Below are 23,376 nucleotides of genomic sequence, written 5' to 3' on the forward strand. Positions count from 1 at the left end.
TGCATGAAACCTTTGCTGAAGATATTACACCAGATGCCCTCTCAGAGTCTCTCTTGACCATCATAGATAGAATACATTCTTGATTCATCATCATTGTGTGATGGATTCTATTTTTGTCAAAGTGCACATCTCTCTCGTTTGATCATAAAGGAGTTGACTGGAGAGATGGTATACGCAGAATAACACTCATGCAGCGCATAAAAGATTAAAAAGCCATTGGAAATGTGCTGAATAAACAATGCAATAGATTCATGCAAAGTACAACACCTTTCCTGCAAACTACTGCTATGGCAATAGATCATCTCACTATAACAATATTATAGTAAAGGTTTGTTCTGTCGTCGACCAAAGACATGCTCAAAACTTTAAAATATCTGGTTTTGCAACTTGAAATGCTCACAGGCAATTTAATTTGACAGTGCGTGTCTCAGATCGGTTGCACAATTATTTTGGGGGTCCCGGCCTGAAAAGTTTGGAAACCCCTGTGTTAGACCACGGGAATGAAAGAAAAATAATGATTTCACTGTTGTTTGGTCACAGTCACAATAATCGTGAATAAATCTTGACGTTTTTTCTCACAATATGCTCAACTCTAACATTTGATATTCGAACATTTGATTATCATGACATCATAACAGTATTTATATGTAAAAATGAAGATTCACTCTCAAATCTTTCTCTAACTCACTCCATGTCTATGTGCCCTTGTCCCATGTCATTTCGAAATAAAATAATTAGTCGACTAATACAGGTTTTGGGAGACCGAGACACCATTAACCGACTAAACAACTGAAATCCTACCGCCCTACAGTATAAAGGCAGTTGTACAATCGGCAATACACACTGGCCCTACTCCACATTCACATATCATTCAAATATCCGTGTGTGTTTTTCTCCCGCAGTTTGAGCGGCGGTCGAGTTGACAGCAGAGCACATGAGGAGCGGACACAGGCGGAGTTCTGCTTCCTGACCCGGTACCCTCTGAATTTTCCCCCCGCGCCCACCTCCCCATCTCCAGACCTGGGCGTCCCGAGCGAAGAAACCAACGCCCACTCCTGCTGCAGGCATGGTAAAGAACTGCCCGACCGCTCAATACACATACGCACACACACATGCTTTCCAGACATGCACGGTCGTAGAGTTCAATCTGATTACAGCATCTAGACGTGGCAACAGTGCGTAAGTGTCGGGAGATGGAGGGATACCCGATTAGAGCGCCTGTAGATGGAAAAGTATGGATTTCTGTTTTAGGGAGAAGAGCAGACAAGGACTGCGTAAGCTTTACCTTGTTAGGAGAGAGAGGAGAGATAGTGGAGGGATGTGCAATGAAAACCGAGCTTTGGAGGGGGGGAAGTTTCATTTTTGACATGGAAGTTGTAATGAATAATAATAAGTCATTCTTGGGTACATTTTGATGTGTGACATTTTGGCAAACCCCTACAGAAAAGGCCTAATAATGTCAGGGATCTGCTTTTGAGATGTGTTTATTTGTTGTTCCTCGTTGGCAGAAGACGGGGTTGAAGTCGGCTTGGACGGCGATTTAGTGACATTTTTGCATCAGAAGTGTTTAGTTTGCTATGTGGGTGTTTAATGGTCTTTGTGGTCTTTTTGTGGCGTATATAGTTACATTTAATATAAGATTAATGGATAGTGAAGGTCTATATTGAGTTAAACATGTAATTTATGGGATGCCAGTCGATACACAGCAGTTTCATAGCTCCAAGGTTGTTCAGTTGTGTTGTAAATCATGCATGGAAATTTACAATTGAATATTATTTGTATTATTTTAAATTAAATTAACTGTTCACTAGAGGACAGGAATGAACACAGGACACAGGGATTATCCCAAACACACTGCAGAGGTTATGGGTTTGTCCCTGCACTGTAAAATTGCAGCCAGGGAAAATATGCCAGTTGAAGCCATTTGTGGGGGAAAAATAATTACTTTGTATTGTAGGGATTGACTGTTTTTTCATTTAAAATTTTCAAATTATTAAAATCCAGAGAAACCAATGGCTGATAAACTCTGCTGATGATTTTGAGCCAATACAGTATGTTTTTGTATTATTTTCCCCAAATATTTCATTTTAATTCACTACAAGCAATCTACAAACTTTTATTAGCACAAACTGTGTAAACGAGCAGTGTGATCACATTTTTGCAGTACTCTCTACACTCTTAAGTGTTCCGATATGCTAAAAAGTGCAAATACCTGCCTGATATACCGGCCTATTGGTATTGTTTGTAATATAGATCTTTTTTCCCTTCTGCAAACTGTTGTACTTTGACATATCTTGAATGAGCCACACATTCTTCTTTGAAATGTTATTATTTCATCTATCATTAGATTGCATAAACAACACATGCGGTGCATTTGATTAGCTCTGCACTGGCTGCTTTCACTGTGTGATAAACTTAACTAACCTCAGCAGATGTTTTTCTCACCCCCGTAAAATGTTTATGATATTCTACCTGAAAGCACCTTTTGAAAGTTCATTAATTCACACTACATTCGTTCATATTGAAGTGCTTCTTGCTGTGGCTAGAAATCAGTGACTAGGAAACAGATGCATTTTGGAGAATGCCCGCTCAAGATCAAAGCCGAGATGGACTGGGATTGAGAACAAATTGGAGACAGTTGGAGCCTGGATAATGGACTGAAAAATGAGTGGTGTGCGGACGTTATAACGGAGAAGTCTATAGTGGAGACGCAGCAGGGAAGGAAGGAGAGGTTAGGAGCCAGGAGAGAGAGAGACGTGCAATTGATTAATGCTCTTGCCCTGTGACAGAGGGAGCTGTGACCCAAAGGGAAACGCAGAGTGAAGATGAATTATTAAAAAGTAGAACAAGAGGGGGGAAGAGAGCCTGACTTGTAAAGGATAAAAGGATTGAAGGATGTAGATGGAAAAGGGGAAAACGTGAGATTGAATGATTGAAAGTGCTGAGCTTGAATAACCCCGGAGAGGACACGCATAACCAGTGGTAATGAGACTCGGTGCGCGCGGCCTGGTGATTAGTCTTAAGTTATGGTGATGCAGCGAATCCAGCGCGGGTCACCTTGGCAGCGCGAATGGTACAATGCAACAGTTTAGACCGCATTTCCGTGTTATGTGTAGGGGCTTTTGTCGCACTGCCAGCAACTACATAACATCATTTGTTCTGTAAGTAATGACCGGTGTTGCTGATGGTCCCAGGAGTTTTTGTCTCTGTACATGTTGGTCCTTGAGCTACTTCAAATCCATCATTTTTAGAGACGCTGTCCAATACCTTATGCATAGATAGTAATATGTCCTATTGAGTTGAAAAACATTTAACTTATGTTCTATAAGAATGATGTAACTTGTAACTAGGACTTCAACAAATGATTATTTTAGTGATTGACTTAATGATGATTTATTTTATACACTGAGATGTATTTATTTTTACCAAATGAAGCTGGAAATATGGTGATTGATGGTCTCTAGATGGAGAATATTTCTACATAAAGGGTATTATTGCAGAAATAGTTGTTTCTTTTTTTATTTGATGCTGCCACTGTCCGTTCTATATACATACAGTACACATACAGTATATACCAGCATTTGTGTGGATGGCTAGTGTTGTTGTGGTCCTTCTTTGCAGTGTACAGTGTGGTGTCCTATATTCTGTTGTGCTTGTTGGTGTGCCGGGCGCTTGTGTAAATGTGGAAGGGCTGAGAGCACAATAAGAGCGGATATCTGAGTGTGATGGTCTGCCCTGCCAAGAAGAGTGCGGCGAAATCACACCATGAATTTTTAAAGCCGCCCTCTTTGGTTAGCCATGTGCTGCAGAGAGCACTTCTTTCTTGTATCACTTGTCCAAGCGTTGCAAGCCTGGTTTTTGTGGAATTGTTGGTTATTGAGTTCTCATGGGGGGGGTTCATAACTAAAATCTGTTCATGAACACCTCCTTTAAAGCCGGTTGTAAGTTATAAAGTTTAATTGTTGTTTAAAATATGCAAGATTTTCCTCCTGTGAGCCCCAACTTTGGTTCATATTGTTGATTTGTTTGAGCGCTCACTCCAGTCTGTTTTTTATCATATTTCTGTTATCTCGCAGTATCTTTTGACTTTTTTTGTTTTGTTTTGTTACACTAGTGGTAACGACTCATCATTTCAGCAGTTATTCACACCTTCCTTTTATATATAGTGTAGCCAAAAATCCACACAGAAAAACTCACCATCCGATGCAATGCTTTTCTGACGATGCATATTAATAACAGTACTTTTATTATTTATTTATTTATCCTCCCAACTGAGACATCTCACATCTTAAGGAAGGACTAATGCTACCTCTTTCTGAAGCCATAAAAAAAGCATAATAGCATTTTTTGTATTTATGCTGATGGATTTTTTGTTTCATGTGAATAGATCTTGTAATTTACAGAGCTTTTAACCATAAAACATCTGCATTTTGATAGGTAAAAAAGCTCATTCTAATTGAAACATCCTGGAAAGGGTTGCACAATACATCGCAATCAAATGCATGGTAATCGCAGTTTGAGTTTACGCCTTTATCAAATCAATGGCTGCAATTATTTACATATTAGAATGTTTTCTGCAAAGAACAAAATATGCTGCATTTTTACCTCAAGTTAGAACTCAGAAAGATGTTCTAAAATGTCTGGCATGTCTTTGTTTTTTATTGGTTTATCAGTCCAAATGTCAGTCTGGAGTTGTTAACAATGTGCACTCTGAACAGAATCCTACTTTTTGAAAACAATATATGACAAATCTAATCAGATTTCGTGGCGCATATTTATTTCAAAACATGTTTGTGCAGCATACTCCAACCCTGTAATGAGAACATGTCCAAGCGTCCTCGTGTATAATCATAATCAAATGTAATTATGTTCATATCTTTTCAAATAAATTCAAGGGAAAACATCTCTACGTTTGAAGAGTCTCTAGTTTAATAACTCAAGTCCAAATATTGACCCTTTTAATCCAAGAGCACTCATGTTTGATTAAACCGCTCCGCTGTCATATTATGGAAACCCACAAGAATTGCTGCTTGTTCCGAGAACTCGCCTCCGCTCAAATTTACAGGGCTAAAATATGGTTCCAATCCGAGCTGATGTTGCCCCAGCGTGTCGTGTCCTTGGCTCAGGGTCAGGTAATTTACAGCAGATGGTCAGAGAGACGGATGGCACAGGACGAGCCGGAAAAAGCACCGTGACCCAGCGGGAAAGTCGCTATGTTACAAAGTCCAGTTGCACCTTGAACGTTCGTTTTACCTGGCGACATTTGGCATTCTTTGTTGTGCACAAGATACGTTTTTTTTTCTTCAAATGTTTGGTGGCATGATAATAATACCCGTGGCAAATACTTATGGTTTTAGCTGTGGCAAAAATGGCAAATGAGCTACTAAAACAAATAGATTGAGCTTGACTCTTATTAAATGTGTAAATGTTCTGATTTTATTATTGTATATTAGTATTTCCTTCTGTTATCTTTCTGACAAATGCAAAATGTACATGTTTACTTGGTTTGATACAAATTCAATATGTTAATAATACTTAATATAACATTAGGGAGTTCCATCCATAAATCTGATGTCACAAAGTTGTTTTCATACGACAACTGTATTATTTTGTTCAATTAATAATAGCCTGTTATGTAAATTATTTGAGCTTTGGACCTTGTATTATCGCTTGGTGACATTAAATATTTGTCCCTTCTTATGTCTCATCTGCTTTCCATGTCAAATCAGGAAGTGAAATTATGCGATTATCAAAATGGAGACAACTTGAGTCTGGTCCCAATTGTTCTTTAAACGGCATCCGTTGCTATAGTTGGTATGTGGTCGTGTCGTGTGAGGCTTTTGCGCGCACATTAGCTGTAAATGCTGTGTAATGTGCTTATGTAACACGGGCTCCACCGCTGCTTGGTCTCAACGGAGCGTGAAATGTGGTGTAATTGGTGAACGTGCGGTCTGAAGCGCCGTACTCCTGTGCCACATTACGGGCTGCGGAGGAGCGGGCGGCTTGTTAACGTCCGTGTGCGGAGGCGTTGAGAGGCCAGAGGTTTCACAAATGTATGGACACTTTATGGCATCAATATATAGCTGCGGTTTGTTGTGTGGATTTTAATGGTTTGCGCAGTACTTTTCGTAGTGTTGATTCCGACAAACTGAATGTACATACTGTACATTACTTGCCCCCGGGGGTTAACTTTAATTCAGATGTTTGGTGAGGTATCGCTTGGACCTGTTTTCTGTCATGATTGATTCTTCATGAGCAGTTCTAACTACATACAGATGTTGCTACTGTTTTGGTGCTGAAAGTCATAGATCCATGTAAGTTATTTGTTGTGAACTAAAATAAAGAAGGGAAATGGGTAACGACTGTAGTTTGCTCAATTTGCTTTCATTTGTTCCACTGCCTTTAGCAATCGCAGTTCTGTTTAAAGGAACCAGACTGTATTGTATTTTGGATGATAAGGAACAAAAGTTTAAATTAAAAAGTAATTAACATGAATATATATAGACAAAGAGAAATTCATGTATTGAAGTGCATATGACTTTTCTAAATATTAGTTTGGTGGGATAGTACCTGTGGTAAATATTGGTCAAGTGGCAGTTTGTGGAAAAAAATTGTACAAGACGTAAAGCTGAGTTCTAAAAATGAATCCCTCCATCTGTGTCATAGAGCTTGGTATTAAACGTTAAAAAAAAAGAAGTAACGTTTGGGATCGGACGTGTAAAACGTCCACTGGGCAAAACGCATCAGCAAAAACAATGTACAAAAAGTAGACAAAAGAGCTGTGGCAAAAGAAAATGTAATTCTGTTTGCTGTGTAACCCAGTGGTGTGTGGTGACTTTTATGGATGGGCAAGCAGACTCAGGCTGGTCATCAATATTTAGTGTATAACATTTGCAACATTTGAAAACTCCGGTCTCCCATGTGAAGGGCGAACACCTATCCTACTGAGCTAAACTCCAATATCTGTAAATGATACTGATCGACTAAATGGACTAAATCACTTCACTGATCAATTCATTACACATTCTCTGTAATGATTAGCGCTCTGTGTTAAATGACTATAAAGGCCTATATTTCTGACTAACTATTCTATTCGAAACATGAGCAGAGCCTTGGCTACAAACAAAGACTTTTGAAGTCTCTGCTCTGCAGATGGTAGGTCAGAGCTCACCCTGCCAACATCCAAGATTCTCACACAGGTTTATTCAGCGTGATTTGAGGATAGATCTATGGGTTTGAGGCTGTGTGGTCCTCAGAGCGCATGTGCAGGCCTCTAAAACAAGCTGCTGTCCGCTCTGATTCTAAAAGGATCTGAACACGGCCTCTGAACACACGGCCTCTGAACACGACCTCTGAACACGGCCTCTGAACACAGGGCCTCTGAACACGGCCTTTGATCATGGCCTCTGAACACACGGCCTCTGAACATAGGGCCTCTGAACACAGGGCCTCTGAACACAGGGCCTCTGAACACAGGGCCTCTGAACACAGGGCCTCTGAACACAGGGCCTCTGAACACGGCCTTTGATCATGGCCTCTGAACACACGGCCTCTGAACATAGGGCCTCTGAACACAGGGCCTCTGAACACAGGGCCTCTGAACACAGGGCCTCTGAACACAGGGCCTCTGAACACAGGGCCTCTGAACACAGGGCCTCTGAACACACGGCCTCTGAACACAGGGCCTCTGAACACACGGCCTCTGAACACACGGCCTCTGAACACAGGGCCTCTGAACACACGGCCTCTGAACACACGGCCTCTGAACACACGGCCTCTGAACACAGGGCCTCTGAACACACGGCCTCTGAACACACGGCCTCTGAACACACGGCCTCTGAACACAGGGCCTCTGAACACACGGCCTCTGAACACACGGCCTCTGAACACAGGGCCTCTGAACACAGGGCCTCTGAACACACGACCTCTGAACACACGGCCTCTGAACACACGGCCTCTGAACACACGGCCTCTGAACACACGGCCTCTGAACACACGGCTTCTGAACACACGGCCTCTGAACACGGCCTCTGCGGGAGAAGAAGAGCCAAGCTTCCCACGCAGTATTTCACAGCGGCCTGTAGAGGCCACTAAAAGACACTGTTAAGCTTCAGCAGCAGAAGTGAGGGGAAACGGGCTTATGTGGCTATTTTTCAGTGAGGTACCTTGTCAATCACTGTTTGCCTTGATTAGCCTGAGCGCACGCCACTGGTGTAATCTACCCGGACAACTGCGAGTCTACACAGACAACGGAGCCTTGGAAAAACCCAAGAAGCCCCTGGATCACCACTGGACACAGGCAAAAATCACTAAAATCAAGATTTTAAGATGCCCTTCTTTTTTCCTCATAAGCAGCCATATTTGTTTTGATATGGATGAACCATGATTTTTACTAAATAAACACAATTTTTACAAGTCAAATAACAACATTTATGTTATTAGCTAATGCAGTTCAATATAAAAGTATATTATCACTCTGATTGGACCATGTACTGCAATATGTTAGAAAATATATTTGAATGCGGTTATTCAGTATTCAGGACGTAACACTGTCACATCTGCTGCCCACGTCCAACCAGGAAGCACAATTATGAGGGAAAACAAGGTAACATCATTAGTAGAACCGTATACTAATGATTTACTAAGTAGTTTTAGTGAAATTAGTATTTGAACTTGTCATTTACGCTTTCCCCACCACATTTAGAGAATGTGTCTGCCAAAATGAATGAGAAAAGGCTGTATAAAGCTCTTTGTGCCACCTTTCTAAATGTCTGCGATGTTATCTGAGCCAACGCCGGCCTCGGGGTTCGATTGCTGTCAGTGGGGGCTTCCTTAACTACTGTGATTTACATGGTGATCAGAGCCGCCTGGCGATAACAGCCCAACGGTCGAGTAGCGCCGCGTCACACACACACACACACACACACTCACACACACTCGTACACGCTGCTTTATGGCTGCAGAAGCTCCTATTAGCAACGCTTCATAAGGTCCATGAATGTTGCTCTGTTAAACACAGTTGCGCTCGGGCCCACCAGGATAAAGACACACAACACTGTACAAATGCAGCCTGGCACACCAGTATAAAGACACACACAACACTGTACAAATGCAGCCTGGCACACCAGTATAATGACACACACGACACTGTACAAATGCAGCCTGGCACACCAGTATAAAGACACACACAACACTGTGCAAATGCAGCCTGGCACACCAGTATAAAGACACACACAACACTGTACAAATGCAGCCTGGCACACCAGTAAAAAGACACACACAACACTGTACAAATGCAGCCTGGCACACCAGTATAAAGACACACACAACACTGTACAAATGCAGCCTGGCACACCAGTAAAAAGACACACACAACACTGTACAAATGCAGCCTGGCACACCAGTATAAAGACACACAACACTGTACAAATGCAGCCTGGCACACCAGTATAAAGACACACACAACACTGTACAAATGCAGCCTGGCACACCAGTATAAAGACACACACAACACGTTGCGTCATAAGGCGCTGGTACAGCTGGCAGCCCGGTGTAAACGCTCTCTCTTCTTTCTCACACTTATTGTGCTTTATCTCCTATATTTTGTAAATATAGTTAGTATATTTTTTCTATTTTACTGTACGATAGGGACACGCGCTGGAATAGTTTTTTAATTCAACTGTTTTTGACTTTTTTCGGCTGGATTTGAGAGTTTTTCGCTGCGTTCGTTGTGTTGTTGTGACGTGAGCTAGCTCCGAGCGAGCCCACCAGCCCACCAGCCCCCCCCCCCCCCCCCCCCCCCCCCCCCGCGCCCTCCGGCCGCGCTAAAGTACGGCGTGTCGTCGGTACACGTTTATGTACACGTTTATATGAAAGAGGAACTTCACGAACGATCGGGACACGCACTGGAATCGCTTTAAATTAACTTGTTTTGACTTTATTCGGCTGGATTGAGTGTTTTCGTCGTGTCGTTGCGATGTGTTTTGGCTCTGAGTCCCCCGGCTCCGGCCCCGCCCCCCGGCTCCGGCTCCGGCCCCGCCCCCCGGCTCCGGCCCCGCCCCCCGGCCGGCGCCGTACCGCGTTTCCACAAAGGAGGAACTCATGAAACTGCGGACAACAGTCGTCTTACCCGGAGATCGTCACGTTATCCCGTCGCAATACTGACCTAACCTAATACTGATGTGCAATTCTGTCATATGTGCAATTACTGTGAAATTCATGTGCAATCTATGTGCTGTCGTGACACATATTCATGTGCAATTACTGTCGGGATCACATGCAATGGTATTCATGTATTTATGTATTTATTTGTCTATGGGAGTTTTTATTTATTTATAGGAGATCTTCTACTGAAAGTGTTTTTCAGACTTCCTATAAGTGATCTGTTCTTCTGTATCTACCTCTGTATCTACCTGCGTTGCACCAATGAAATTTCCCCATGTGGGACAATAAAGGATTATCTTATCTTATCTTATCTTAACACTGTACAAATGCAGCCTGGCACACCAGTATAAAGACACACACAACACTGTACAAATGCAGCCTGGCACACCAGTATAAAGACACACACAACACTGTACAAATGCAGCCTGGCACACCAGTATAAAGACACACACAACACTGTACAAATGCAGCCTGGCACACCAGTATAAAGACACACACAACACTGTGCAAATGCAGCCTGGCACACCAGTATAAAGACACACACAACACTGTACAAATGCAGCCTGGCACACCAGTATAAAGACACACACAACACTGTACAAATGCAGCCTGGCACACCAGTATAAAGACACACACAACACTGTACAAATGCAGCCTGGCACACCAGTATAAAGACACACAACATTGTACAAATGCAGCCTGGCACACCAGTATAAAGACACACAACATTGTACAAATGCAGCCTGGCACACCAGTATAAAGACACACACAACACTGTACAAATGCAGCCTGGCACACCAGTATAAAGACACACACAACACTGTACAAATGCAGCCTGGCACACCAGTATAAAGACACACACAACATTGTACAAATGCAGCCTGGCACACCAGTATAAAGACACACACAACACTGTACAAATGCAGCCTGGCACACAGTGAATGAAGGGTCGATGTGGAAGGATTTGTTAATAATATGTGTAAGGGTGTATTTTAGTAAGAGAATATCAGCTAAATGTTGAATACATTATGACTAGGAATGGGAAAATGTAACTGCAAAAGAAAACTGTGAACACTAAATCACTTAAACAAAGGGATTTGGTAATACATTGGTTCTGGCTTTATTGGAGATGCAGTTCTCTGTATAATAATTAGGCTTGTTTCAAATCAAATCAATGTCTAATCATTTCAAATTGTCAAAAAAAGCTTGCGTCGATTATAGTTTGTATTTAGAGGATACATATGACTTATTTTTTGTGATAAATGGCACGGAGTCAAAGTTTGTTGATGAAATTATGTTGAAAGCATTTTTATTTGTCTATTATTAGGAAAAATGAAGTGGAATCAAAAATCGTAATTCATGAAGACGAGGGGGAAAAGCCAGTCTATCACTCATAATACATATTTTATGATACGCCCTCATGTATCTGGAGATTTTTGCCTATTTATTTCATTGATGGTATTGCGTTTGATTAGATTATAAACTTCAATGTAACTTCAATGAGCGAGTCATAAGAGGTCCAGTGCAAACAAATGCAGATTTTACTCATTCAGTTTGTGTTGAATTTCGATATACCATTTACTCATTACTTACTAAGTGTCCCGACTGATTATAACGATTAAAAAAATCCATCCATTACTGAAAATGCAAGTGGAAAATGTAACCCCAACGGCTGTGATAATTAATGTAAAATCAATTAGGAGTGAAGGCTTGTCGGACTAAACTGCCAAATGTTTGTGGCAGACTCTTCGTGCGGCGCTACACGGGGCCATTGTGCAGTGATTGTACTTCATTCTGTTAATGGCTTTATCTTGCTCACTTTGTGAAATGTCACTGGTTCAATTAGCATAGTGTGCGTGTGCGTGTCCGTGTGCGTGTGCATGTGTGTGTGTGTGTGTAGCGCAGGTAGGCCTTGGACTCTGAGGAGATGTGTAACAATACAAGCACCATCTCGTACACTGCAAAGGTTTTGAGCCCGTCTGCGTTAACTAAAAGGGAAGCGTGGACTGGCAGATAAGCAGCTCCACAAGCCGCGTGTTGAGCGATGTTACGCACCTCAAGTCCTTCACACGTGATCGTCAGAAAATATTCAAATCGCCTACAATATGAGCTCTGTTTATTAAGCGCATCTAGTCTGAGGATTATCTTGTGTATTAAACGCGCTGTACGTAACAAAAGAGAATGAACTTCTCTTTCTGACATCTGCGTGTTCTTGGCGAAGACACTCGCCCGTATTGCCCAGTACAAACCTGGTGTACGCGAGTGTTTGGAGGGGCCGATGGCGCAAATTGGCAGCCTCGTTTCCATTATTCTGCTTCAGGGCAGATGTGGCTACAATAGCAACAATACAACATCTATGCTGGACCATGAGTGTCACCCCCTGCAGGACACTCTCTCCGCTCTGGAGAGCAGCTTCAGTGAGAGACTGATCCACCCTCGCTGTGTGAAGGAAAGGTTCCGTAGGTCTTTCCTTCCTGCTGCTGTCAGACTTTATAACAAAAACTGTTAGTACTGAACACTCACAATACTGACCTAACCTAATACTGATGTGCAATTCCGTCATATGTGCAATTGCTGTTGGAATTCATGTGCAATTACTGTGCAATTACTGTGAAATTCATGTACAATCTATGTGCTGTCGTGACACATATTCATGTGCAATTACTGTCGTGATCACATGCAATGGTATTTATAAGATAAGATAAGATATTCCTTTATTGTCCCACATGGGGAAATTTCATTGGTGCAACGCAGGTAGATACAGAGGTAGATACAGAAGAACAGATCACTTATAGGAAGTCTGAAAAACACTTTCAGTAGAAGATCTCCTATAAATAAATAAAAACTCCCATAGACAAATAAATAAATACATAAATACCATTGCATGTAATAAATACATAAATACCATTGCATGTAATAAATACATAAATACCATTGCATGTATTTATTTATTTATTTGTCTATGGGAGTTTTTATTTATTTATAGGAGATTTTCTACTGAGAGTGTTTTTCAGACTTCCTATAAGTGATCTGTTCTTCTGTATCTACCTCTGTATCTACCTGCGTTGCACCAATGAAATTTCCCCATGTGGGACAATAAAGGAATATCTTATCTTATCTTAGTTTTACACTGAGTGAGGAATGAATGAATAATGCACAAAATTGTGACGAGATATAAGACTTTATAAGAGATCAAATTGGCCGATATTTGGCGCTGATATTTCTTCTGCACTGCCCCAGCCTGAGTGCACCACATGTGTCATCCCCAGTGTGTCCTCAGAGCATCAGATCAGTCTTTTTGAACAGAATAAGGAGGGGAAATGGAAACAGAAGAGGAGGGAAATTAGGATAAAAATATGTCTGTACGTTTACACATTAATGCAATACATTTGACTGAGCATCTGCTTGAAATAGATTTTGTGGGCTTTGCAGCGGATTTAAAAATGTATATATTGTTATAGGGAAATATCGGTTATCGGCCACACAAGCAAAGCCAAATATCTGATATAGTATCGAGATAGGACGTCCCTACACTGCAGCACCCTCACCTCCCCGCCACGATGAAGAGATCGTTTGTGGTCTCTCTGTCGCGTGTCATAATCCTGATCAGTATTTGGTATCCGTCACTTCATTAACTTAATTGTTTTACTTCCCAAAAGTAAAGGCACAAAGTTATAAAGAAAAGGCACCCCCAAGCAGAGCCCCAAGTGAATAAAATCGAGCAAGACGCGTCCTTCAAAACATTAAATTGAAAGTTGAGGCGTATAGAAGTTTGCGCTTGACACCTGTTTTATTAAAGTCACACAGATTATGGAGTAATAAAGTCTAGGCTCATTGTAGTAGAGACACTGCAGCTTGCCACATGCTGATGAATTAACTTTAAATAATGCATTGTGACTAGCTCCATTGTGTATTAATTACATGATGTGGAGTATTTATGTCATTAATTATGCAGCTGCCCCCTAGAATTAATACCGCCTTTATTGCAAGAAAGTGTTGGACATAAATAAAAGAACAGATCATAACGCAATTGGAATGTAATTATGTGGTGCTAAGGGTTAGTATGTGCTCCCTGTAGAGCTGCGTGATCCTGTACGGCATGTCAATTACCAAAGAGGGCAGCAGAGAGAATTATTTATGATGTTCATTGAAGGTCTGCGCACATGCAAAGACACTACGAGCCACGCTAGAGAATTCAGTTCAGGCTTCATCGTGGAACGTGTCTCATACGAGGAAGTCCACACATTGTTTCCACTCTCAGGTTTATGTCTGCGATTCTTTCTGTTGCTCCTTTTCGATTAAATAGCCCCGTGTGAATGGCAACGTGCGTGTGTGAGATGAGTGAACAAATTGCGCATGTTATTTATTTTTGCGTGTCTACACCGTTAGTCTTTACATTAACGGTGGCTCAGTTTAATCAGCGCTTTAATTAAATGTTATAGCGTCCAAATGAAAAGACGAGGCTTGTTATTTGTTGCTGTTTGGTTTTTGTTTTTATGCGGGGGACGACGATGTAATGTATGTTTACAGCTCTTTTCTCCTGGTTTATGCTCAGAAAAGACTATTGGGACAAAACAAAAGTGCAGTCCTTAATTTTCTGTCATTCTGATACTTATTATTACTTTTCCAATAGTGTGTGATCAGCTGGATGAAATCAAACTTTCTGAATGAAAAAGTCAAGTCATTGTGATATGATAAAGAGCATAATAAAGATCATACATTTAAGTGCACTTGTGGTTGCTTCCTCTGCGGAGTCGTGGGTTCGCTTCGTGGCCTCGACCATTTGCCAAATGTCTCTACCCGCTCTTTCCCCATTTCTTGCTACAACTGTCCTGCCTAATAAAGACTTTGGGCCTGAAAAATCTTTTTTAATGGTTCTTTGTCCAGCTGGTTTCATTTTGGATGGGAATTGTAAATGAACACTTCCTAATGACTATCCTTTTACTATCCTTAATCAAGCATGAAAAAATACTTAATTCATAACGAACAAATAGTTTATTTAGAATGATTCATGCTTATGCAACTAATTAATCAATACCCTAGCCCCTTAATTAAGTTGTTACTATTTGTCTGTGCTTTATAAAATAATTGAGGTGCAGCCTTGTTCTGATATTGTGCGGCTGTATTTGGAACGTTATTTCTAATGAGCTTTTAATCAGAATTGGCATCTCGCCCGCCTTTACAACAAAGTTTAACTCTCACTAAGGCAGCAGATGCACGGGGCCCATCTGCGGAGCATTAATTGCAGATTGAACGTTGAAGAGACCTGGGCTGCACCTGCGTTCCTCCTAATACAACTCAAGACTCTTCTCTCCTTCAGTCCTCATCCGTGTCCTTTTATCTTTCACTTCCTTCGTTCCCTTTTTCACCCTCCTCCGGGCTTTAGCCTCATTTGTTGCAGCCCACCTGAGATCCAGATCCCCACTTTTTCTCCTCTCGCGCAGAGTAAGACGAAGAATCAGAGAAAGTGGTGGACATGTATTCCCAGGGTTGGAGTGTCGGGCTGAATTAGCCCGGGTGGATGGGATGAAAGGACGAGAGCAGAGAAGCTGCGTGTAAATGCGTGTCTGTCCGTGCACACGTGTGTGTGTCCGTGCACACGTGTGTCTGTCCGTGCACACGTGTGTGTGTCTGTCCGTGCACACGTGTGTCTGTCCGTGCACACGTGTGTGTGTCCGTGCACACGTGTGTCTGTCCGTGCACACGTGTGTGTGTCTGTCCGTGCACACGTGTGTGTGTCCGTGCACACGTGTGTGTGTCCGTGCACACGTGTGTGTGTCCGTGCACACGTGTGTCTGTCCGTGCACACGTGTGTCTGTCCGTGCACACGTGTGTGTGTCTGTGCACACGTGTGTCTGTCCGTGCACACGTGTGTGTGTCTGTGCACACGCGTGTCTGTCCGTGCACACGTGTGTGTGTCTGTGCACACGCGTGTCTGTCCGTGCACATGTGTGTCTGTCCGTGCACATGTGTCTGTCCGTGTACATGTGTGTCTGTCTGTGTACGTCCGTGCACATGTGTGTCTGTCCGTGCACATGTGTGTCTGTCTGTGCACATGTGTGTCTGTCTGTGCACACGCGTGTCTGTCTGTGCTCATGTGTGTCTGTCCGTGCACATGTGTGTCTGTCCGTGCACATGTGTGTCTGTCCGTGCACATGTGTGTCTGTCCGTGCACATGTGTGTCTGTCCGTGCTCACGTGTGTGTGTCGGTGCACATGTGTGTCTGTCTGTGCACATGTGTGTCTGTCTGTGCACATGTGTGTCTGTCCGTGCTCATGTGTGTCTGTCCGTGCACATGTGTGTCTGTCCGTGCTCATGTGTGTCTGTCCGTGCACATGTGTGTGTGTCTGTGCACACGCGTGTCTGTCCGTGCACACACGTGTGTGTCCGTGCACACACGTGTGTGTCCGTGCACATGTGTGTCTGTCCGTGCACACGCGTGTCTGTCCGTGCACACGCGTGTCTGTCTGTGCGTGTCTGTCCGTGCACATGTGTGTCTGTCCGTGCACGTGTGTGTGTGTGTCCGTGCACACACGTGTGTGTCCGTGCACATGTGTGTCTGTCCGTGCACACGCGTGTCTGTCCGTGCACACGCGTGTCTGTCTGTGCGTGTCTGTCCGTGCACATGTGTGTCTGTCCGTGCACATGTGTGTGTGTGTGTCTGTGCACACACGTGTCTGTGCACACACGTGTCTGTCCATGCACATGTGTGTCTGTCCGTGCACACGCGTGTCTGTTCCTGCACACGCGTGTCTGTTCCTGCACACGCGTGTCTGTCCGTGCACACGCGTGTCTGTCCGTGCACACGCGTCTGTCTGTGCATGTCTGTCCGTGCACACGTGTGCCTGTCCGTGCACATGTGTGTCTGTCCGTGCACATGTGTGTCTGTCCGTGCACATGTGTGTCTGTCCGTGCGTGTCTGTCCGTGCATGCGTTGGGGTCAGCGCTGCTTAATGGGATCTGCCAGTTAAAAATGGATTCCTTTCCATTTGAGAGACATGCCCTCTTCACACAGAAAGCTTTTTGTAGATACGCTACATCAAGCAGTTGACAGGAGACATCTCTAATGTTTTTTTTATTCACTGAAGAATCTATTTATGCTCTGCTGGATTATATTTGTCATCAAAAGGTTTTAAAATACACTGACAAAATGCAAATTTGTCTAAATACTTGTCACAGCGCCTTTCTTCTGGGCAGGAGCAAATGTGTGGTTTTGATCTATTTTGGATCTAAGAACAAATGCTGACGCTTATTTCTCTTGGTAAAAATAGATAATTAGATGTTGTGTTTTTCATATTAAAAAAAAAAAGCTCTGTGTGGATTTGAAAAGTAAACACGCGCCTGTCACCTCTTTCCAAAATACACAGCAGTTCATATCTTGGTGGTGTAATAATGCTAATGATGAACGTAGCACAAACTCACGCACACAGTCTTTGATGGTAACGTTTGTAACATTATAGTGGCTGTTCTGTCCGGTGTTTGCTGATATCTAAACCCTTGACTTATGTATTCAAATCCAACTCTGCTCAATTGCATCTGCACTTGCTGGATCAAGATCTTTGTCACTTTTTCCATTGCCTCAAACATCTTTTCAAGTTACAACAATGTTCTCTGCACCTGAAATTCTAAAAATTATACTTTTAAAAAGTCCGGACCAATTTTATAAAAACAACAAACAAAGGTCTGCTCGTCTTTGTACCAATAACTACTGGCGACTTTTAGCTCTCTCCCTGTTTAGTCTTGAGTCCTGGTTTTGATCTTGGTTCAGTCGTGTTTTAGACCAGGTTTGAAGCCGGTACTAATCCAGGACTAAACCCAAAACTAAACCTTTACTAGAAATTGTAATGAAATGTTAGTGTTATGATTATTGTAAGAAAAACATCACAATTATTCACGATTGCTGAGACTGTCACACACTTATATTTGATTCTAACATATTCCTCAAAATTGTGACCAGTTTTATGAAATTGACAAAAAAAAAGTGACAAAAACTGCCGGATAAAAATTTACTTCACATTTATATGTCATTTTTGGACTGTAGATTGAATTTAAAATACTTAATATTCCTTCTAAAATGGTCAACATTTTTTTATCACGTTTATCTGAATCCCTAACTAGAACAAATCAAACCATCAGGACTTAAATCAGCTCAATTTAGGACAAAATAATGAACATCATTATTACTACGTGTGAATGCATCTTAGTCAAGTCCTGGTAAACTTTTATTTCATGAGATCAAACTTGTGGCAATAGTGAGAACTGTCTAAAGACCCAATGTTTTTAGGGTCCAAACTAAGCATAAAAAAGCAATCAAACATTTTCCCTAATGACTCTTGCCTTCTCGTCTTTGCAGAGGTCCTTTCGTTCCTTCAGCAACGATGACCGCCACGTCATGGCGAAGCACTCGACCATCTACCCTTCTTCTGCCGAGCTGGAGGCCGTCCAGACACTCGTGTCCACAGTGGAGTGCGCCCTCAAGCACGTCTCTGATTGGCTGGACCAGAGCAGCGGGGAAGTGTGTAACCAGGACGACGGCCAACCAGCAGACAGCGCGGAGCGGGAGGAGGCGGAGCCAAGCAAAGACGCGGCGGCCGAGGCGGAGGAACCTGGTGAAGGCTACAGGCATGTCATATTGAGATTTTTAGAATTAAATGACTAATTACGAGAATTCTGTTTGAACCAATGCTGGAATTGGCTCTTTTGTCATTGTTAAGTATTTTTGCAATTTTGAGCGTCAATTCTTTCTGTCACATTTAACACGATTTAGAATTCTGTGTGCAACATTAACTCTTTTCCTTTTTCATAGATTCTTGTAAGCCTCAAGACATATTTTTGACATGAGCACTAAAATTAACTTTTCTTACTTCAGGACAAAGCCATTTTTAGATTAAAGTCTGCCTGACTAAAAATGACCCTAGTCAGTCGTTTTTTAAATTTTCATGTCTGTGCAAAAAAGTACAGATTAAGTATTTGGGTTTATCTTTGAAAAGATGACAGAGTTCTTCATGTATAGATCTGGAGGTTTGGCCAGTTCAATTATTTAATTCAAATATCCTTATTTACTTCTCCCGCAGGGCTGTCACTAACGATGATTTTAGTAGAAGACAAATGACAGTCAAACAATTATTTCTATTGCACATTGTGATTTTTGAAACATGTTTTTGACCAATTAAATGTTGAAAACTTTTCACTGGAGGCTTCTAAATAGAAAATATTTTTGTTATAAAAAAGTATTTTCAAACATGTATTATAATCTGTATAGTCCAGATAACAATTAAGGTTATCAAAATACAATTAGTTTTTATAGTCGACCAGTCAAGATTACTCAATTATCACTTCAGCCCTACTCACCATATACTCTTTTTGTCCAGAATTCTAAACCTGTGGCTGTTCAATAAAAACAATTACATTTTAAAAAGGTTAAAAGAACAACTGAATAATAACGTCACCATGTTGGTGTGAATAAAGCAGCGGTGGTGTGTACTGGCAGCTTTAAAAGTGGTTTAAGTGCTTTGTTTTGTGCGTGTGTTGGTGCAGGGAGCCCAGTGGTGGCGGTGGCGTGCTGTGTGGCGTGATGAGGATCGGCCTGGTGGCTAAAGGCCTGCTGATCAAAGGCGACATGGAGCTGGAGCTGGTGCTGATGTGTCGAGACAAACCCACACAGACTCTGCTGGACACTGTCTGTCACAGTTTACCCGCTCAAATCCAGGTTAGACACGAGCAGACCCTCAGACACGGGGCTCAGGACATGTTCACAGTCAGAATGCATGGAGAGACCGGTCAAGTCAGAGAGATTATTCTGGCTAGAAAATCGGGACACTCTGGATATTTCAGACATTGCAACTTTTTGGTTGGATTCTGTTTAGGGCGCGTTCACACTTACACACTTCACATCAAAAGTGGAACAAAGCTGAGTTCAGCAGTGGGCGATATTGATGAAGATTATCCCGATAATGATAGTCAAAGAATATTCTCTTCACAGTATTATCTACATTTCTATATATTTCCCACCTCGAACTGAGACTAAAATAGTTTGCATCAGGCCTAAACTGGGCTCAAACCAGGAGGAGTGTGACTGCAGCCGTTTTGTGCGTGTTTGGCCAGTGAAAAACATGAATAATTCAGAGTACTGTGGCTGGCATGTTCATACTGGGACAATCATACCATTTTTAAAACCTTTATATGCATTTAAATGTCATTTTATTTTGCTATGGAACCTACCTGGACAACTAGGCAAGGCAAAGCAAGGCAAGTTTATTTGTAGAGCACATTTCATACACAAGGCAATTCAAAGTGCTTCACACAGCAGGAAAAATGCATTAAAATCACAAAGAAATGACAAACAGAAATACAATAAAATTAACTAAATAAAAAATTATCAATCCAACTGATTGTCTAAACTAATAAAATCACAAACAAAAGAGAAGAGTGCAAAGAAAAAATCCTTTCAGTCATATGCGCAGCTAAACAAAACTGTTTTTAGCTTCGATTTGAACATTGTCAGAGTAGAAGCCTGTCTCACATCTTCAGGAAGACTGTTCCAGATTTTAGCTGCATAAAACTGAAATGCAGATTCCCCATGTTTAGTCCTGACTCTGGGCACCAGCAGGAGGCCGGTCCATGTTTAGTCCTGACTCTTGGCACCAGCAGGAGGCCGGTCCATGTTTAGTCCTGACTCTGGGCACCAGCAGGAGGCCGGTCCATGTTTAGTCCTGACTCTGGCACCAGCAGGAGGCCGGTCCATGTTTAGTCCTGACTCTGGCACCAGCAGGAGGCCGGTCCATGTTTAGTCCTGACTCTGGCACCAGCAGGAGGCCGGTCCATGTTTAGTCCTGACTCTGGGCACCAGCAGGAGGCCGGTCCATGTTTAGTCCTGACTCTGGGCACCAGCAGGAGGCCGGTCCATGTTTAGTCCTGACTCTGGGCACCAGCAGGAGGCCGGTCCATGTTTAGTCCTGACTCTGGGCACCAGCAGGAGGCCGGTCCATGTTTAGTCCTGACTCTGGCACCTGCAGGAGGCCGGTCCATGTTTAGTCCTGACTCTGGCACCAGCAGGAGGCCGGTCCATGTTTAGTTCTGACTCTGGCACCTGCAGGAGGCCGGTCCCTGACTAACTAACTAACTAACTAACTAACTAACTAACTAACTAATATATCATAACTAGTGCTGGACATGTTAACACATCATTTAAACGGCAAATGAAGATACTAATGGAGAAACATATTATCAATAACTCACTGTTTGAAATTAATGGACAGTTATTTACTTTCCCGTACAGAAGACGGTGCTGACAATTAAGTGTCAAGTATCCAGAAGACATTTCCATTGTCTCTTTCCATCAGCTCTTTCTTTACCGAGTGTTTTAATTCATGTTCTATTAGATTAGAAGGTATAATAAAGACAGAAGTGTAAAGCTGGCTGTTGAGGGTGTTTGCACAGGAGACGAAGGTAGTAGTAATATCATGAAGTGTGATCTCTGGAGCTGTTGTATTATGGATGAGTCATGTGTGATTACCGCTCTCGTCAATGCATCAGTGTTGAGTTTCACAGCATAAAGTGAAGCTGTCCTTTCTGCACGATCCACACAAATGCACGGAGCACAGCGAGCGGCCAGGGAAAAAAGAGGTCATGGTCTTCTATTACTATTTTGATAAAGCCTGCAAAGTAAACAGTTTCTTTATAATTGCGTCTACATTTTGCACAACTCAATAAAAACGAATTATAAGTGACGTGTCCTGATGGCATAATCTCTCAAAAGTATCTCTATAATTTTACCAGGTGTTTGATCAAAGGTTTACTGACAAGGTCCTCAATTCAAGCCTATATTCCAAATGAGGCCAAATAAAATAGTGTGTTTCAGGTAACATTGGAAAAAATTCAGGTAGGTAGGTCGGATTTTTTTAAATAAATGTGTTTGATATATTTTAAAATCCTCGCACAGGTTTTGCAGACAGATTTCTTTTCTCAGAAGTGAGCGTTTCGCATTGAAGTGGCCTTATTGGATTCAGATATTGAATAAAATAGTTCTCTACATCTATACTAGTCCAACCACAGGAAAAGAGCCATTAACAGATAACAACAGAGCGGGCGACAGAGCGGGCGACAGAGCGGGCGACAGAGCGGGCGACAGAGCGGGCGACAGAGCGGGCGACAGAGCGGGCAACAGAGCGGGCAACAGAGCGGGCAACAGAGCGGGCAACAGAGCGGGCAACAGAGCGGGCAACAGAGCGGGCAACAGAGCGGGCAACAGAGCTGGCAACAGAGCTGGCAACAGAGCGGGCAACAGAGCGGGCAACAGAGCTGGCAACAGAGCTGGCAACAGAGCGGGCAACAGAGCGGGCAACAGAGCGGGCAACAGAGCGGGCAACAGAGCGGGCAACAGAGCGGGCAACAGAGCGGGCAACAGAGCACCCCCGTGCCGTGGTCCGAGCCGTGGTCCTGTGCGCGTGTTCGATGAGCTGTAGATCCACTCGTCCCAAAAAGTTTTCCAAAGCACCATTGCTTGTAAGTGCCCAGCCGTACTTTGGACCTAATGGATCACTTGCTAATAGGCATTTCCAGCAGTAGCAGTAGCAGTAGCAGTAGCAGTAGCAGTAGCAGTAGCAGTAGCAGTAGCAGTAGCAGTAGCAGTAACAGTAACAGTAACAGTAACAGTAACAGTAACAGTAACAGTAACAGTAACAGTAACAGTAACAGTAACAGTAACAGTAACAGTAACAGTAACAGTAAGAAGCAGCAGCAACAAGTAGCAGCAACAAGTAGCAGCAACAAGTAGCAACAAGTAGCAACAAGTAGCAACAAGTAGCAACAAGTAGCAACAAGTAGCAACAAGTAGCAGTAGTGTCGGCGTCGCACTATTTTTCTTATTGTCACTACGTGATGTGAGCACTTTTTGACCGTGACACAAAATATCTTCACCGCTGCTGCCCTGGGCGTGGGCAGTGGGTCGGCACTAGATCATACACTCCTAACTCATTCTGACTTCCGTGAGTTAGGAGTGTATGATCTAACCAGCCAGTCTGCACGCTGACCAAATATGAGCGTCTGCAAACATAGATGCACCCATAGGTAAAACAAAATCTACCAAAAGTGCAGTGATTTTCATATCTTACGATCAGCACAGAGGATTTTTTCCCGCAGCTTTTGGATTCTCTCTCACAATTTGACATTCTCGAAACGTACGGCCAGTAAATATGCAATAAAATGTTTAAG

At 42.7% G+C, this 23,376-nt stretch overlaps 1 protein-coding gene across 2 annotated transcripts in view; it reads left to right on the plus strand.

Moving 5' to 3' along the window:
* Window positions 1-904: 904 nt before the first annotated feature.
* strbp (spermatid perinuclear RNA binding protein) overlaps window positions 905-23,376 on the plus strand; it is a 45,722-nt gene continuing 23,250 nt past the window's right edge. For both annotated transcript variants that reach the window (XM_072455326.1, XM_072455328.1), the window contains exons 1-3: window positions 905-1,069; window positions 18,518-18,790; window positions 19,706-19,873. In XM_072455326.1, coding sequence (XP_072311427.1) covers window positions 1,067-1,069; window positions 18,518-18,790; window positions 19,706-19,873 — 444 coding nt within the window. In that variant the 5' untranslated portion in view covers window positions 905-1,066. The remainder of the gene's footprint in view (window positions 1,070-18,517; window positions 18,791-19,705; window positions 19,874-23,376) is intronic.

The sequence above is a fragment of the Eucyclogobius newberryi genome, unplaced genomic scaffold (assembly GCF_026437365.1).
Source record: "Eucyclogobius newberryi isolate DKJ021-1_F unplaced genomic scaffold, fEucNew1.0.hap1 SCAF_2, whole genome shotgun sequence".
NCBI classification, from domain to species: domain Eukaryota; kingdom Metazoa; phylum Chordata; class Actinopteri; order Gobiiformes; family Gobiidae; genus Eucyclogobius; species Eucyclogobius newberryi.